Source organism: Parasteatoda tepidariorum, chromosome 2 (assembly GCF_043381705.1).
Source record: "Parasteatoda tepidariorum isolate YZ-2023 chromosome 2, CAS_Ptep_4.0, whole genome shotgun sequence".
Taxonomy (NCBI): domain Eukaryota; kingdom Metazoa; phylum Arthropoda; class Arachnida; order Araneae; family Theridiidae; genus Parasteatoda; species Parasteatoda tepidariorum.
This window is the reverse complement of record NC_092205.1, coordinates 91,112,876-91,130,511: the sequence shown is the minus strand read 5'-3', so window position 1 is coordinate 91,130,511 and position 17,636 is coordinate 91,112,876. Positions and strand designations below refer to the sequence as shown.

The window sequence follows — 17,636 nt, the reverse complement described above, 5'->3', positions numbered from 1 at the left end:
CACCACTATTTCTAAATAATTCGTAGGCTTATGTAATTCACCACTTTATGTTTGCGAAATTTACTTAGTAGTTATTTACCGTTTTTTTTAAAGAATTCCATTGGCGTGTCCGGAGCAGTTAGCATCTCTGCACTTAGAAAGCAATGTAATTATATACTATAAGAAAAAAAATGAAAATATGAGATATATATTTATGAAATATTCTAGTATTTTATTTTTCAATACTCGAACTAAGCAATTGAAACCTTCAAAATCTGACTCTCTGACATCAATTGACATTCGGCATTTGTTCTCTCTATTAATGCTTATCGGCAACAGTTGTTTATCGCTTATTTCATTTAAGATAACGATATCGGATAACGGATCGAAGTAGTGTCGGTACATTCCTATTTATTATTGATGTGATGCTTGCATGTTTATTCAAAATTTTGTCTAAATTACGATCGCGTCAAATTGACCCATATCCGTAGAGATAGGTATACCACATAGAGAATTTCAATATTTCAACACTTTTGAAGAGAATAGACTTCAATATATATTTACCTCAATCAATGGATAAAAGTCATTACAAGAGATAAAATAAAAATGCAAACGGGTTTTGTAACTTTCCTTATAAAATTCGAAATGCGTCTAAATGACACGTCCCGTAAACCTAGTGTTAAGATAAGGAAGGCACGTATTTTCAACTAAATTCATTCAAATTTAATTGTTACGTATTTATGAGTCCTTAATAAATCCAAGTATTTTAAAACGATTCATTCATAAAAATATTTTGTTACACTTTTGAACATTTTACGACAAAGAGATCTCACTTATTTCATCCTAGTACAAGTTATTAACTGGTGTCGTAAAGTAACTCATTTCTAGAATGCTTTTTATTACTTCGTTTTAAAGCGAAAGAAAATATGTTGCAGAAACTAAAAGAAACTAAAGAAAGTCATAAAATTAGAGACATCCCGAGAATGCTGATCGCAATCTATAGAGAATATATTCAATGAAGATTATCGCATTCTTCATATTTAAATTTAAAAAAAAAAAAGAAACATACGGAATTTTTTTTTTCAGTGCATCTTTAAATAAATGAATTTTATTATAAATACATTCATTTATTTCATCACATTTTCAACAAACTACTATCACAACATTTTAATATTGTAATGTTATTTAGATTGTAATGTTATTTAGATTGTAATATTATAGTTTTGGGATATTATTTGTTATATTTTAATATTAGAGTATTTTATACACCTGCCGAAAGAAATTTACTAATACACCAACTCTTCAAAAATCTTTTAGCATTTAAAAAAAAAAATTATGTTCTCTATATAGCTGATCACTGGTCTAGTGGCTACTGTATTGGACTACAGGGCCCAGTGGTTGTGGGTTCGAATCCCACCGTAGGTATTTCTGATTCCAATGGGAAATAGACTCAAGTGCTCGCCGTTGAAAAAAAAAACAACTGTTATTACTTTAATTTATTTCATCACATTTTTATCAAACTATTATTACAATATTTTAATATTGTAATATTTTAATATTGTAATATTATTTATATTGTCATATTATTTACGTCGCAATATTATAGTTTTGTAACATTATTTGTTATATTTAAGATTATTACAATATTTTATACTCCTACCGAAGGAAATTTACTTACACTCTTAACTCTACAAAAGTCTATTAGTATTTATTTTGTTAAAAATAAATGATGTTCACTGTAAAACTTTGCAGTAGTCATAAAAATACTTTCTTCTGCAATTAATAAATCATTTGCCTCAAGAATATCAAAGAAAGGGATTGCTTATTAAATCCACTTCAAGGAAAGTTTTGAAAGTCATAAAAAAAGAAAAAAGAATAATGTATTTGAATACTCACCTAAATGGGTGAATAGATTTTTAGCCACAGTGAGCAGAGACTGCATGTAAAAGAATTAAAGAAAAAAAGATGCATTGCAATTGCGATCATCAACACTTTCCTCTTCAAATGTAAATAAGATAACACATATATGAATTGAGGACAATTGACAGATGCTTAAAGCACTGCTCCTATGATGAAATCAATTGACTTTGGAGTCACATCGGTGCCCATTTTGTAAATACTGAACAAGAATAAATAAATAAATACAAGCAAATCTCTGTATAGTTTGTCTGTGTGAAGAACTCCCCACGCCATTTGTCTGGAGTAGTGGCGGTGACTATGGTTACTAGGTTTAAACATTTCAAGTAGAGGTGTTAAATCATAGTTAAAGACAGGTTTTGGCTCAGGTCGGCGAGAAAAATGGATTTAGGGGAGAAAGAAGCTCCCCTCTTTGAAATGCACTATTTCTTGTTTTCATAGCAGCAGGAGGCATTAGAATGCGTGGCGAGGGGAGTTCTATCTATAGACAAACTGCATAATAAATCTATTCGCATATATGTTCTCTAATAACTCGAGGAGAGGTTTGGATCGTATTTTTTCTACAGTTTGCAACTTTTTATGCGGTGGTATGTAAGCAGTCACCTTTTTATGACGTCATTTAGTTTAGACGCAATATTGAAAACGCGAAATTCTATTGTTGAAAACCATTGTTGCAAATCAAACATTCCTTGATATCTTTTGAAAGGTTTCCCCGATTGGCTCAGCATTTTTATTTTGTTACAGATATTGATAATATTTTTTGGGGGGATCATTCTGCGTTATTTTCCATTCCATGCGATGTAGAAAAAGGAGTTTTTTTGTCATTGTTTTAACGTTTTGCTGTCATGGAAATATTACTACAAAGTGTTTTAAAAAATAGAAGTAGACGAATCTCTTCTATTTTGTAAAAATAGAAGTTTTGCAAACATTTCACTTACAAATTATTCACCGCGATTCCCACTTTGGTCAAATCTAAAAAAATAACAAATCTAATCTAATAAATCTAAAAATCAAATCTAATCTAATAAAATCAAAAAGTGCGAACATGCAAGAGGGAAAAAATTGAATCCAGTTTCATTTCTGCTTAATTACGTATGATTTTTATTTTACAATTATCGATATTAAATCTCGAAATACTTGAAATTCTTCCTATTTAAAAAAAGTGGGAGGAGCTTGTCGAAGGTTAGTAAACAGATAAAATTTATCACCACTAGTTTTATGTTTTTTGCTTTTTTATACAAAAAAAGTAATATTTGTTTTTGTATCTTAATGTCTATTATTATCACAAATTTTCACGTACTCAATAGTCATGGTAAAATAATTTACTGGACATACTGTTTTTAGATCGAAGAAGTCCATTTTATAATGAATATTGAATTTAGGTGAAACTTCGTAACTATATTTATGCTCATTTAAAATATTTTTGCACTAGTTCTATGATAATTTCAGTCAAAAAATAATTTATTTTTTAACTATTTCAGCATAATTTCCTTAAATTAAAATGTATGTAAATATTTACATCATCTTAAACTATGTCAATAACAAAGTATGCAAAAAAAAAAATCATATATAAGAAGTGAAACTTGAAAAAAAAAAGTTTTATTTTTCCAATTTTATTCCACGAATTTAAACATTTGGAGCTGTTCATTCTCATTTTGTTGAAATAAATTTTTGAACTAACTGAATGAAATAATTTAATAAGTTGCAGCAAGAATTGACGCATCATTTTAAATGAAGTGAATGATTCAGGACACTAAATAATTATTCAGAGAACAACAACTGATTCTGGAGTTGAGGATTATTCCTCTTAGATATTTTCGGAATAGTTAAATTGTTTGCCTCCTGAAAACTCTTTCAAGTCTTATGATTTATTCAAAGCTAATTCCTCATTTCCTATTCTGCTACTGAGTAATACTTCATTTTATGTTTGAATCCCCAGAAAAATTACGTCACATTCTTCAATTTTATGCATGAGTTTACTTAAAATTTGATGAAATAGCGTAATGTTTTTCAAATTTATCTTTTTTTTTGTAGACAGTGTGGAAAAAGCACAAAAAAGTCAGTTGTTTATTTTCCGTTCGCAAAATGTCTGCCATTATGACATTCGAAAGACATTCAGATCAATAAATAGCATTTGAAAACGCCTTCTGTTTTTCTGTTTTTAAATCAACCTAAAACTTTTAATGGGTTTAATTTATGTGTGTACATAAGTTTCCGGTCTACGCATATGATTTTTAAAATGTTTTCTCCCAGAGAAATTTAAATCAACTTTAAATAAATTTACGCAGTGAGTAAAATAGATTCAACACTTTCGGGTAAACTAGTTATTTGTCTGAAGAAAGTTGGGTTGATGAAGTCCTTAATGATTCATATTATTTCCTATATTATGTTGTGTTTACCTTCTTTTAGGGAGTTGTGTGACGTAAGCGAGAGGTTGCCTGGACGACGACATGAGAGCTGAAACTCAAATCGCTAATGACTGACGTGATCACACACAGTAAATGTAAATTGGTTTTATCGTGGGCATTAACTTCTGGTCTCTAATCCACAAAAGCCTCATTAAATAGTCGCCTTTAAAATATGCTCCCCATTAACTAACCCCTGTAATGAACTATTTCAATAGGAAATACAGAACAACGGTGACTTTCCTGATTATAGACAATATTTTTTTAAAAATCCTTCTTTCTTGTCATCTGAAGAAAAAAAAAGGCAAAATTATAATCCCTGTAATGAACTATTTCAATAGGAAATACTGTTCAACGGAGACTTTCCTGATTATAGACAATACTTTTTTTGAAATCCTTCTCTCTTATCTAAAGAAAAATTATAATCCCTGTAATGAATTATTTTAATTGGAAACGCAGAACAGCGGAGACTTTCCTGATTATAGACTATATTTTTAAAAAAAATCTTTCTTTCTTATCATCCGAAGATAAAAAAAAGGAAAATTATAACCCTTGTAATGAACTATTTCAATAGAAAATACAGAACAACAGAGACTTTCCTGATTTTCACTATATTTTTTAAAAATTCTTCTTTCTTGTCATCGGAAAAAAAGGAAAAATTATAACCCTTGTAATGAACTATTTCAATGGGAAATATAGAACAACGGAGACTTTCCTGATTATAGACAATATTTTTATAAAAATCCCTCTTTCTTGTCATCTGAAGAAAAAAAATAAAGGAAAAATTATAACCCTTGTAATGAACTATTACAATAGGAAATACAGAACAACGGAGACTTTCCTGATTATAGACAATATTTTTTTTAAAAATCCTTCTTTCTTATCATTTGAAGGGGGGAAAAAGGTAAATTATAACCCCTGCAATGAACTATTTCAATAGGAAATACAGAACAACGGTGTTCCTGATTATAGACAATATTTTTATAAAAATACATCTTTCTAGTCATCTGAAGAAAAAATTATGATTCCTTTTTTAGCAATTCCAGATTAATCTAGAAAGTTTTCCAACAAGTTAATTTTTGTGTAAGGGATGCTTCTATGATAAAGAGTTTAAAATACCTCACATTGACGATCGGTATTTTCAGTCCACTATTTTATTTTCTTAAATTTAACATCGGCAATTTAATAAATAGCTATATCTCACTACAAATATTTCGAACTTTCCATCTTTCAGAAGAAAAAAAATTTATTATTAGAAGGATAACAATCGAAATTAAGTTCGATTTAGTGAGAAAAACGATAAAGTGGTTATTTGAACAGCAGTTAATGAAGAAAGGGTTTGTTTTATGGATGAATAACAATAAAATCAGACAACGTGAATAACGTGACTTACTGAAGTTATGGTTCTATAATAAGGAACCTCACTGTTCAAAACGCAGAATATGAGAAGGAAAATAGGCAGGTGCAGAAAAAAAAATAACGAACAAGTTGCAGCAATGGTAGGTAAAAGCACTTAAATAGGAGATGTGGAAACGCGAGGAGCAGGTGTGGTCAGAATGTAACTAGTAGTAGAAGTAAGTAGTAAGGTAGAATGTAAATAGTAGTAGAAGTAAGTAGTAAAGTGGAATGTAAATAGTAGAAGTAAGTAGTAAAGTAGAATGTAAATAGTAGTAGAAGTAAGTAGTAAAGTAGAATGTAAATAGTAATAGAAGTAAAAAGTAAAGTAGAATGTAAGTAGTAGAAGTAAAGTAGAATGTAACCAGTAGTAGAAGTAAAGTAGAATGTAACCAGTAGTAGAAGTAAAAAGTAAAGTAGAATGTAAGTGGTAGAAGTAGTAAAGTAGAATGTAACTAGTAGTAAAAGTAAGTAGTAAAGTAGAATGTAACTAGTAGTAAAAGTAAATAACAAAGTAGAATGTAACTAGTAGAAGTAGAAATGTGAACGAGTTAAAGAAGCAGAAGTCTTACCTGACACTCTTCCCTTAGTCTTCTCTCTTCTTCGTGGGCTTCTGTTCTGAGTAAAATATGTGCAAGGGGACGAAAAGAGTTTAAAATTAGTTTTTCATCCTCTTCACAGAAACTGTGGAAGAAAAAAAAAACAACAGAGAAAAATTAATAATTTTGAAGATATTCAAAACTTTCACCAAGAAATTCAGGTATTTTGAAGGAATGCAAATGTTTTTTTCTGTGCTTTAATCGTCTGTTCTTTCTCACCATTTAGAAATATTTAGTTTACATTAAAACAATAAGAAACGATTAATTCACTTTTAACGGGGGGGGGGTACAATGAATTCTGCTAATAAACATCAAAATTTTTTTTTATTTTAGTGTGAATACCTTTTTTTATTGAGTAAGCAGACGATCATGGAGACGGTGTCTTCTTTCTTCGGGACGGAAACGCACAGCAAGGATTCAGCCACGCATCCTAAGCTGTTCTCAATCACAGATATTTGATCCTGAATTTAAAAAGGGAAAAACGTTTTTCTGACAACTTTCAAAATATTTCTTCAAAAAAAAAAGAAAGGAAAACAGTCTTCTACTTTACAATGAATACAGTTTTAGACATTTCTAGTAATTTTATGTCTTTCAAATCTTACAGTCGTTTGAGTGCGTCTGTAAGAATGATATATATATTCAGACTGAAAAAATTATATATATTCTGACATTCATAATGCTTTGAACATTCATAAAAAATTCCTTAGAAACTTATTATAGTAGCATGAATTTATGTGCTCTAAAATGTTTTAATATTGTATGAATAGTTATTACTTTGCAACTCAGAGCTCAAACATTCTTATAATGAAGCACATCTTCATAACTTTCTGTAGGTTGGAACCTTTCAAATATGTAATTAATCAAGCAATTGTATAATTTGAAAGTCATCTTTTACATTGCACTAAAAGAACTGTATGATGCCCGGGGCCTGAGTGATAGCACTTCACGCTCTCGTGCTACAGGTCCCGGGTTCGATCCTTGGCCCGGACAAGGTTAACTCAGCTTTTCATCCTTTCAGTGGGTCTATAAGATGAGTACTAAGTATGCTTGGGGACTTAACAGTTGAGAGTTCGACGTACGGTTGACCACCAAACCGGAACAACTACTCCCGCACCCCACAGCCCAAGGTCAAGAAAACTGAGATGGGCATCACCCTAAGCCTTGGACCTCTATATGCTATCGCGCCACTGAGTTTTAGTAGTAAAGGGACGGTATTATTCTAAATACTCAGTAAAACCTATGCATTTATCTAAATAGACGCCAAAAAGTTCTTTTTCATGCACTGAAGAAAAAAGTAGGGTCAAAACTTCCAGATAATGGAAAAATTTACTATGGCTATAAGGGAATTAAAAAAAAGCTCGGTAATTTTTATCGATGCGCTTTAGTAAAATTAATTGGATTTTGGAAAAATTAATAGAGGATTTTGGTTAAATTAATATTAAAATAGGGTTTTATAACGAAAGATAAAATTTGATAAATGCGATAAAATTTGGTCATTTTATCATAGAACTTATGGCGTAAAAACCATGGCCTATAAAATAATTTGCACTGTTAAAATTTTTTTTTAGTTTCGTATTTTTTATTAAACGTGTGCTAATAGGAACTATAATTTTTAAAACCAGAATTGTAAGTATAATGACTATAAAAATTTGGTCACAAACCTTCCACTAGACAATTTAAAAATCATTAAAATTTCAAAACTGTGAGAGAAAATTAATATTTTTCATATTTTTTTAGAATAAAAATATTTATTATTAGTCAGGATTTATGCAGTTACTTGCTTAAAGCTTTTGAGAATACTTCGCTTTTAAAGTTGAAAATATAAATAAGTAAAAAAATTACGGCTGAGGAAAAAAAATACACAACACACGAGTAAAAAATGCAACCTAGTCTTTTGTCTAGAAATAGAGATAAAAAAAAACTCTTCTTTCAGTATTTTAGAAAAGAGCCAATGGCATTCATTTAAACATTTCGATTTTTCCTTATTTGAGCACATAATTTGTGGATGAATTCTGAAAGCAAACGTTACCTGTTTTATATCATCTAAAGTTAAAGAGCGTTTTTCTTTTATTGCTGTCGTGAAACTATTGCTTTGTATCTGAAATAGAAAAAAAGGTTTTCTATTAGGGATATGTATTTTCTCAGTAAATTATTAAGAGATAGGAATTAATCTAAAAGATTTAAAAATATTTTTAGAGATAGTTTTTCGTCAATCTTTCTTGTGCACTATTATTTATGTTTCAGGAAGGTCACACAAATATCACAAATGAATTTTAGTTAGTTTCAATGAACCTGAGATCTTGTCAGCTATGTTTGGACCTGTTTGATACAAAATGACTCTAATAAAGACCTGTTTGATAGGACCTGTTTGATGCGAAATTACTCTAATAGAGACCTGTTTGATAGGAGACCTTTTTGAAGGACCTTTGTTTGATACAAAATTACTCTTTACTTCATTTCACCTCAAGTTGGCACTGGAGAGAAGGGCAGGTAGACCGGATTGCAGCCGTTCTCATGGAAACTGGGTTGCTCTAAGATAGTTGGGGGCATGAGGTAGCAAAAACAGTGAGAAAGTGGCTAATATTGGCGTTAAAGAAAACAAAGCGCCGATATATATATATGTNTGAGAACTAACAAGAATTACCTGGCACTGGAGAGAAGGGCAGGTAGACCGGATTGCAGCCGTTCTCTAAGATGCTCTAAGATGGTTGGGGGCATGAGGTAGCAAAAACAGTGAGAAAGTGGTTAATATTGGCGTTAAAGAAAACAAAGCGCCGATATTTATATATGTGACATTGTGTCACTTAACCATAATTTTCCAATAAAATTGCGACCTAAAAGTTAGGCCGACCCCTGACCCCTCTCCTCTGACGCCTTACTGTCTGGCGACCTTCACGGTGTTGACCTTCGGCAGCCTTTGATGTGAACGCATGTGAGATGGTCCGTTATGGTCACAGTTAGTGCATAAGTGTGAGTATATTTAAGCGGTTCATCAATTCACTTCGGTTCCCGTTTTAGCCACGATTCTGCGGCATTTTAGGTACTTTAACTTCATTCTTCAACCTTTTTATATAAATACTGCCCATTTTTGGAGCATGGAGCATTCGAATTAATGTACATCCAATATACTACGATCCCTTAACAGGAATTTTTCATTTTTTCTTTTTCACCCCCTCCTCTCTTTTGAGAGTTTTAGTTTTATCATGGCGTTCTTTCTCCGCCATTGCAACTATCTCAACAGGCTGCAAGAGTGATTTTTTTTGTGCTGAGGAATCTTTCAACAACTCAAGTTTGATCATGTCGTTTCTAATCAAGTTCTCTCAGATTTATGATTTTGGAATGAGCAAACTTCATTGCTCCTCGACTTAAATATGCAAAGTTCCTGTTTTTTTTTTAAGTTGGTCATTTTATATGACAACGCTCGTCATCCATCGCCCCAGCCTTTCTATTTCATTTTTACCAATTTGGGCCGTTTCCAGATCCTCTACCTGTCACCATCATGAAAAACTAGTGGATAACCATATGGGTACGGAATGCTGACCTGGATGTTTTTTGGAATGTTCATCTATGTTTTTCCTGTGTCTATGTTAAGAATGGAACTCTCTGATACGTAGCAAAAATAAAGAAAAATCTTTTAGTGAACTTCAAAGTGTTTTTTATGACTACTAAAGACTCTGTGCGAATTTGGATTTCTTTTTCCCTTTGGAAGTACCTCCATTTTATTGTGATTGTGCTCGCCCACGGGTATGTTTTCTTATCACTGTAATTTCATGTCACATTAAAAATGTAGTTTTTTTAATGACAAGGTTCCCATTGCGGCACTTCATGTCTGCCACTATAACGTAACATCATCAGTCATCATTAATTTTTTTAAAAAACCATATAGATTTGTTCGGCCATTATCTCTCTTAAATTTTTATTATCATTACTTTTTTTAATTTTTTATAACCGCACCAACCCAACATAACAATATATATATATATTTTTACCAAGAATCTTACTAAAATTTTGAGCACAATACAGAAAAGAACAATATTATTTTTTGAGAGTATTTCTAATAATTGATTTGAGATAATAATTATACACTGAATTCTTATTATAATTTTTAAAAAATAGATTTTCCTTATTGTGATTTTTAAGAAAAATATTTTTTTATTTATATTTTTTAACTAAACAAAACTAATTTTAAACAAAGCAAAATTATAATTAAAAAGATAATTTTTTTGTTAAATTGATGTAAAAAAAATACACAAATGCTCATAAATACTTTACTTCAGAAACTTATTTTTGTATGCACCCTTTTTTACGGAGTTATATTTTGTAATTTATCCCACATTGGTTTTTTGTGGGGGAAGGAAAAGTCAACATAGGCCTGAAATCATTGATCATGAAAAAGATCATGAGTATGTTTTATAATATTTACTATTTTTTTATATAAAGAAATTATGTTTTTTTCTGTAAACTTCTTTTTAATTATAAAAGTAATTTTTTTCAGAAATATATTTGTTTCCATGAAGCAAAAGAACTAACCTAAAAAGCCTTTCTTAAAGAAACCTCTCTATTAAAACCTCTTTATAAGAGAAGATTACCTTTTTCTTTTCTCGAAAGAAAATCCCAAGTCTTTGAAAATTCGATATAAAGCTTAATTAATACACTGGTGTGCAAAACATAAGCAACAAGTGCGTTTTTTGTCATAACTCTACTTTAAATAGTAAAAAATGCTTTTTAAACTTACAGGAAACGAAATTCTCTCTTCCAATATTTTGTCACTCATTACCTGCAAATAACAAAAAAAAATTAATAAGAAAATATTTTTTTTTATCCAATTATCTTCCTCCAATAAAAAAACCGAAACTTACAGTCCCTGGCCAAATTATTAGACGCACCATAAGATTCTCTGTAAACTCTTAATTGTCAGGTGATACTATACAGCTTTATTGTCTTGACGCGACTGAAACAGGTTTGCACTTGTTTACGCTCGCGTATCAATTGGTTAACATAGCAATGCAATACGTTAAAAATAAACACAAAAAGGAAGTCAATAAAAAATCTCCTGAGTAAAAACCCGTTACATGTATGTTTAAATATAAAAGTATTGCATACAAACTCGTTCAAAACATGCAATTATTAAGAAACTACAGTGCGTCTAATAATTTGACCTAATTATTATAATATACTAATACAAAAACAAAAAAAAAGTAGCCGTTTTTTTTTTTTACAAAAGAAAAGTAGCCGTAACAAGAATGATATAACTGGTTAATACAGGAAAACAACGTATGCTGTTCATAAAAATATCGTTGTTTAGGTAAGTTTTCTGATCTAGTGAAATAGTATGAAGGATGATCCGTATTTTTCACACGACAGAAGTCTCTCAAGATTTACAAAACAACAACCACTCATTCTTTAATTCCAGACCCCTTCCCGATGGCAGTGGATTGTCCCATACTAAAAACCATTGCCTAGTATTCCCTACACTGACATTTTTCTAACATGAATTGTGCTTGGAAATTCGTTAAAAAAATTAACTGACTGTACAAACTTAATTGAAATCATCAATTTTTCAATAAAAGTTATTAGGAGAGAGTGGAATAAGACAGCCCAAGTCAAAATGTTTGATGGTTTTCCACTGATGGATCAAATCAATAATTCCCTCATGAACCATTATATTTTTGATGGTAACCAGCATAAGTAACCATCTCCCCAAAGTAGGAAGTCGGACTGATTTTTGATGGTCCAATCTAAAAAAAGCAAATTGTTTTGATGGTATATTCCTGCTGAACAAACAATAGTTATTATTAAACCATCATAGAAATACATTATTGTACCATCATTGATCATCACGAATTTCCATCATAGTATCTCAGAAATCAAATGTTGGAACAATCATGAACAACCATCATCCCAATGTAGGAATTCGGACTGATTTATGATGGTCCAACAAAACGAAAAATTGTTTCGAGGGTATATTCCTGAGAACCAACAGGAATTCCCATAAAACCATCATGGAAGTGTATAGTTGGAACCATCATGGATTGTTGGTCTATGACATGGGTCGCCAAACTTGTTTCATCATCAACTCCTATATAATTTTTCGAAATCTCCATGGACCCCCATAAAAGTAACTTTCCGTTAATTAAGATAAAACTCTATTAGATACTGTGTTTGTACATTTATTTCATGACTTAAACATTTATTAAAGTAATAGCACATTGTGTAACAATAGTTTTATGAAAAATATATTAATGTTGAAATTTAAATACCTTAATATTTATTAAATNAGCATTATCTTATATTTCAAATTTCAATTATATTCTCAAATTTTAAAAACTCTGTTTTTAAATTATTTGGATTAAAAAGTAAATTAGTACTTTTCAAAATAGATTTTGCGCTACCTTTTTCAAAGGCTGAAATAGCGATTTCTCTTTAGAAATTTAAAATACTTCACAATATAATTTTATATCATAATAGGAAGAATTCTTATATATTAAACCTTTCCTTCATTGTACTTAATTCATGTAATATTCATGTCCTCAGAGCCTAGAAGCTAAATTACTAGCTATAGAAACCATTCTCATTTATTGCACTTAGCATAATGAAAATTATTAGTAACTGCAATTGCGCGTGTTTATGCTAGTAAACTTTCCTTTATAATATGCAAGAAATTATTTATAATCCTGCCGCAGATGGTGTTCAATCAATTATTAAAATGAGCTTCATTTTAGTTTCTAACGATACGATTTAGATGAGGAATATTAAAGTTCTCACTTAAAGCAGACAGAATTATTTGATTTGTTTGAATATAATTACATGTATTATGTTGGATGATACAATAAGTAACTCACATTTCAGAGACTTGACATTCTAATTATTGTTCATTTTCCTTTTCTGATTTAATTTCACAAGATAATAATAAAAGTATTCTTTATGATAATTGTTTGTAAGACTAAAGTCACGAAACAACGAAATTGAGGTTTTTGAACTAATAACATACAATAATATTATATTAATAATCGAATTGGCATATACACTGATAATAAATACGAAGCCTCTGATCGTAAATTCAACATTTGAGAGTTTAAAAAAGGAACATTGCTTTCGAAAAAAAGTGAGAAAAAGGATAATTTCCATGAGAAGTTTTAGAAATTCATAAATGTCTGATATCAGATCAATATAACGAAATTTATATTTATAATTGGTGCTCACGAGCGACTAAATTTTTTCAAAATAAATACAAAGAATAATAAATCATTTAGTTATCCACTCTTTGTCATTTTAGAAAAAAGGGATGTTTTTTAAAATGGCTAAAGTAGATTAAAAAAGGTGGAAAAAACTTGTAACAATTTTAAAATAATGTTTTATTTGAGAAAAAATAGCACGGTATAAAGCAAACGATAAAAAATATCAACATGATAAGGGGTTTTCCTCAAATATTATTTTTTTCCAATAAACAAGATTGATTACAAATATATAACAATGGTCCGGATAATAAAGTGTGATTGCATCAGGAAATAAAACACGTGGAAGAAAATTTAAGAAAAGAATTCAAAATTTTAAAAGCATTTCAAATATTACTTCCAATGCGGAAGAGAATATACTTTTATGGGGATGATCCCCAACAATGCCGGCGTCATTTTTTTAAAAAAAAATCATGGTTAATAATACAAAATGATATTTGTGGAAAAACCCTTATAATTTTGAGCTTTCTTTTAAAAAGTGAGAAAATTGCTTGAAACTTTTTAAAATTTTAAAATATTCAAATCGGACTCTTTGTATTATACTTCGTTTCACCTCAAGTTGACACTGGAGAGAAAGGCAGATAGACCGCATTGCAACCGTTTTCATGGAAACTGAGTTGCTCTAAGATAGCTGGGTGCATGAGGAAGCAAAAACAGAGAGAAAGTGGCCAATATTAGCGTTAAAGAAAACAAAGCGCCGATATTTTTTTTTACCAAGAATCTTACTAAAATTTTGAGCAAAATACAGAAAAGAACAAGATTATTTTTTTAGAGTATTTCTAATAATAATTTATTTGAGATAATAATTATACACTGATTTCTTATTATAATTTTTAAAAAATAGCTTTTCCTTATTGTGATTTTTAAGAAAAATATTTTTTCATTTATATTTTTTAACTAAGCAAAACTAATTTTAAACAAAACAAAATTATATTTAAAAAGAAAATTTCTTGTTAAATTGAAGTAAAAAAAAATACAAAGATGCTCATAAATACTTTAATTCAGAAACTTATTTTTGTATGCACCCTTTTTTACGGAGTTATATTTTGTAATTTATCCCACATTGGTTTTTTGTGGGGGAAGGAAAAGTCAACATAGGCCTGAAATCATTGATCATGAAAAAGATCATGCGTATGTTTTATAATATTTACTGTTTTTTTTTATATAAAGAAATCATGTTTTTTTCTGTAAAGTTCTTTTTTATTATAAAAGTAATTTTTTTCAGAAATATATTTGTTTCCATGAAACAAAAGAACTATTAAAACCTCTTTATAAGAGAAAATTACCTTTTTCTTTTCTCGAGAGAAAATCATAAGTCTTTGAAAATTCGATATAAAGCTTAATTAATAGCTGCAAAAACAAACTAACAAAAAAACTAACATTTAATAATTAGAAAAAAAAGCAAAAAAATAAAGAAACAAGGAATTACAAAAAAATTAAAAATTAATACAAGAAAATAAAATTAATAACCATTAAAAAACAAGCTGAAAATAAATAAATATTAAAAAAAAATGTAAGCAACACGAGTCTAAGTAATTGAAATAAAGCGCAAAGGCAAGGAGACTCAAAGGAGCTGGCTGATCAGTGCAAAATAAAAGCCAACGCGCCAATCCCTCGTCCTCGGAAACTAGTTCATCGCCAAATTAAAACCTCCTTCTTTGTACATTCGCCCTCTTGAGAAGGTATTTATAAGTTAAATATATTTAAGCGTGATAAAACTTCTAAAACATGTTTCAAAGTAAGGTGAAACGAAGTATAATAGAGACCTGATTGATAGGAAACCTGTTTGAAGGACCTGTTTGATACAAAGCTACTCTAATAGAGACCTGTTTGATCGGAGACCTTTTTGAAGGACCTGTTTGATGCAAAATTACTCTAATCGAGACCTGCTTGATAGACCTTTTTGAAGGACCTGTTTGATGCGAAATTACTCTAATAGGGACCTGATTGATAGGAAACCTGTTTGAAGGACCTTTTTGATACAAAATTAATCGAGACCTGTTTAATAGGAGACCTGCATGATGTAAAGTTACTCTAATACAGACCTGTTTGATAGACTTCTTTGAAGGACCTCTTTGATACAATTCTGCAATCTCCTTCATCGAATCGATTTTTAAAAGTACTCTTATAAACTATTATGAAATGCATGTATGTTTTTAATTGTGTAATAAAGGCATTTAAGTTCTCATGAGATTTACATAAATCTGTCAGCTGTATTAAATAACTTTATAATACTTAACTTCTATTCACTTCGGATTTGTTGAGCCTAATGCAAATTCATCTTAATTTTTTTCTGTGCTGTGCGCGTCTTTGATATACTAACCCATTTTATTTTAAGAAGTAGTGTATATGTGCACCCTAAATCAATGATTCTTACTTTATATCGTATCGTAAAAATAACTTTACTGATTCTTATGTGCGTCGCGTCTTACAGTAACTATAAATTTTGATGCTACCGAATGGCAATAAGGTTTGCGTCTCTATTTTACATCAAATAGTGCAAAAGAAAGTACTTCACTACACCAAGAACTTTCCTTGTGTAGTGGAACACCATATTGATAGTTGTCTGCGAAATTCACTTTACAGTGTTTAGAACTAAAAAAGAATACACTTCAACGACGATCTTAGAGATTCAAAAACACCATTCATGCCCTCCAATATAATTTTTTTTCCTATTGCGTTTTTGTTGTCCACCCATCTCCTTTTTATATAAAGAACAATTGTCTATTAAGCAACTCTACTTTTGAATAGAAAGAAAATGCGTTTTAAACTTACAGGAAACGAAATTCTCTCTTCCAATATTTTGTCACTCATTACCTGCAAATAACAACAAAATTATAAGAAAGTAATTTTTTTTATAAGATATCTAATCTTTTTCCAATAAAGAAACTAAAACTTGGGTACATTTTTATAACTTTCTCTTCCTTTTTTACAAAAGAAAAGTAGCCGTAACAAGAATGATATAACTGGTAAATACAGGAAAACAACACTATGCTGTTCATAAAAATATCGTTGTTTAGGTAAGTTTTCGGATGTAATGAAATAGAATGAAGAGTGCTCATTCCTTAATCACTTTTCTTTAATTCCAACCTTCCCAATGGCAGTGGATTGTCCCATACTAAAACCCCTTGCCCGGTATTCCCTACACTGACATTTTTCTAATATAAATTGCATGTGGAAATTCGTAGAAAAAATTCACTGGTAGTAATAACTCAATTGAAATCATCAATAAAAGTTATTAGGGGAGAGTGGAATAAGACCGGGTATTGGAATGAGATTGCCCAAATCAAAATTTTTGATGGTTTTCCATTGATGGACTAACATAATCTTCATGGTAACCATCAATAATTCCATCATGAACCATCATATTTTTGATGGTAACCAGCATAAGTAACCATCACCCCAAAGTAGGAATTCGAACTGATTTTTAATTGGCCAACATAAAAAACAAAAAAACAAATTGTTTTAATGGTATATTCCTGCTGAACCAACAATAATTATTATTGAACCATCATAGAAATGTATTGCTGTATCATTATGGATCTTCTCGAGTTTCCATCTTAGAAATCAAATGTTGGAACGAAGATGAACAACCATCATCTCAATGTAGAAATTTGGACTGATTTACGATGGTTCGACATAAAAAATAAACAAAACAAATTGTTTTGATGATATATTCCTGAGAACTAACAAGAATTACCTTTAAACCATCATGGAAATGTATAGTTAGAGCCATCATAGACTATCGCGGATTGCTGGTCCATGCGAAACAAACTTGTCTAGAGGGTTAACCATCATAGTATTAAAGTAGCATTTTGTATCATGAAATGATGGCATATTAAAAGCCAAGCACAAAATGGACAATGTTGGATGATGATGACCATCAAAAGATGTTGGACCATCACGAATCGCATTGAAACCAACATAAAACATCACAATGTTTTGATGGGGGCCGGGATAGCCTGGTCGGTAGGGCGCTGGGCCCATATCCAAGAGGTCGTGGGTTCGATCCTCGCCGGCCGAAGACTCCCCGTGTAGTAAATGGTGACTGATGCACGTTAAATCTGTCGAGTCTCAAAGTCCTCCATGTTCCCACAACAAATCAA

The 17,636-nt window shown here is 30.4% G+C and overlaps 1 protein-coding gene across 4 annotated transcripts in view; it reads right to left on the bottom strand.

Moving 5' to 3' along the window:
* LOC107443257 (cGMP-dependent 3',5'-cyclic phosphodiesterase-like) overlaps window positions 1-17,636 on the bottom strand; it is a 104,921-nt gene that overhangs the window by 45,383 nt on the left and 41,902 nt on the right. For all 4 annotated transcript variants that reach the window (XM_071177905.1, XM_071177906.1, XM_071177903.1 and 1 more), the window contains exons 6-10: window positions 11,031-11,072; window positions 8,325-8,393; window positions 6,638-6,756; window positions 6,269-6,380; window positions 1,876-1,915 (exon numbers count right to left, since the gene is read on the bottom strand). In XM_071177905.1, the coding sequence (XP_071034006.1) occupies window positions 1,876-1,915; window positions 6,269-6,380; window positions 6,638-6,756; window positions 8,325-8,393; window positions 11,031-11,072 (382 nt within the window). The remainder of the gene's footprint in view (window positions 1-1,875; window positions 1,916-6,268; window positions 6,381-6,637; window positions 6,757-8,324; window positions 8,394-11,030; window positions 11,073-17,636) is intronic.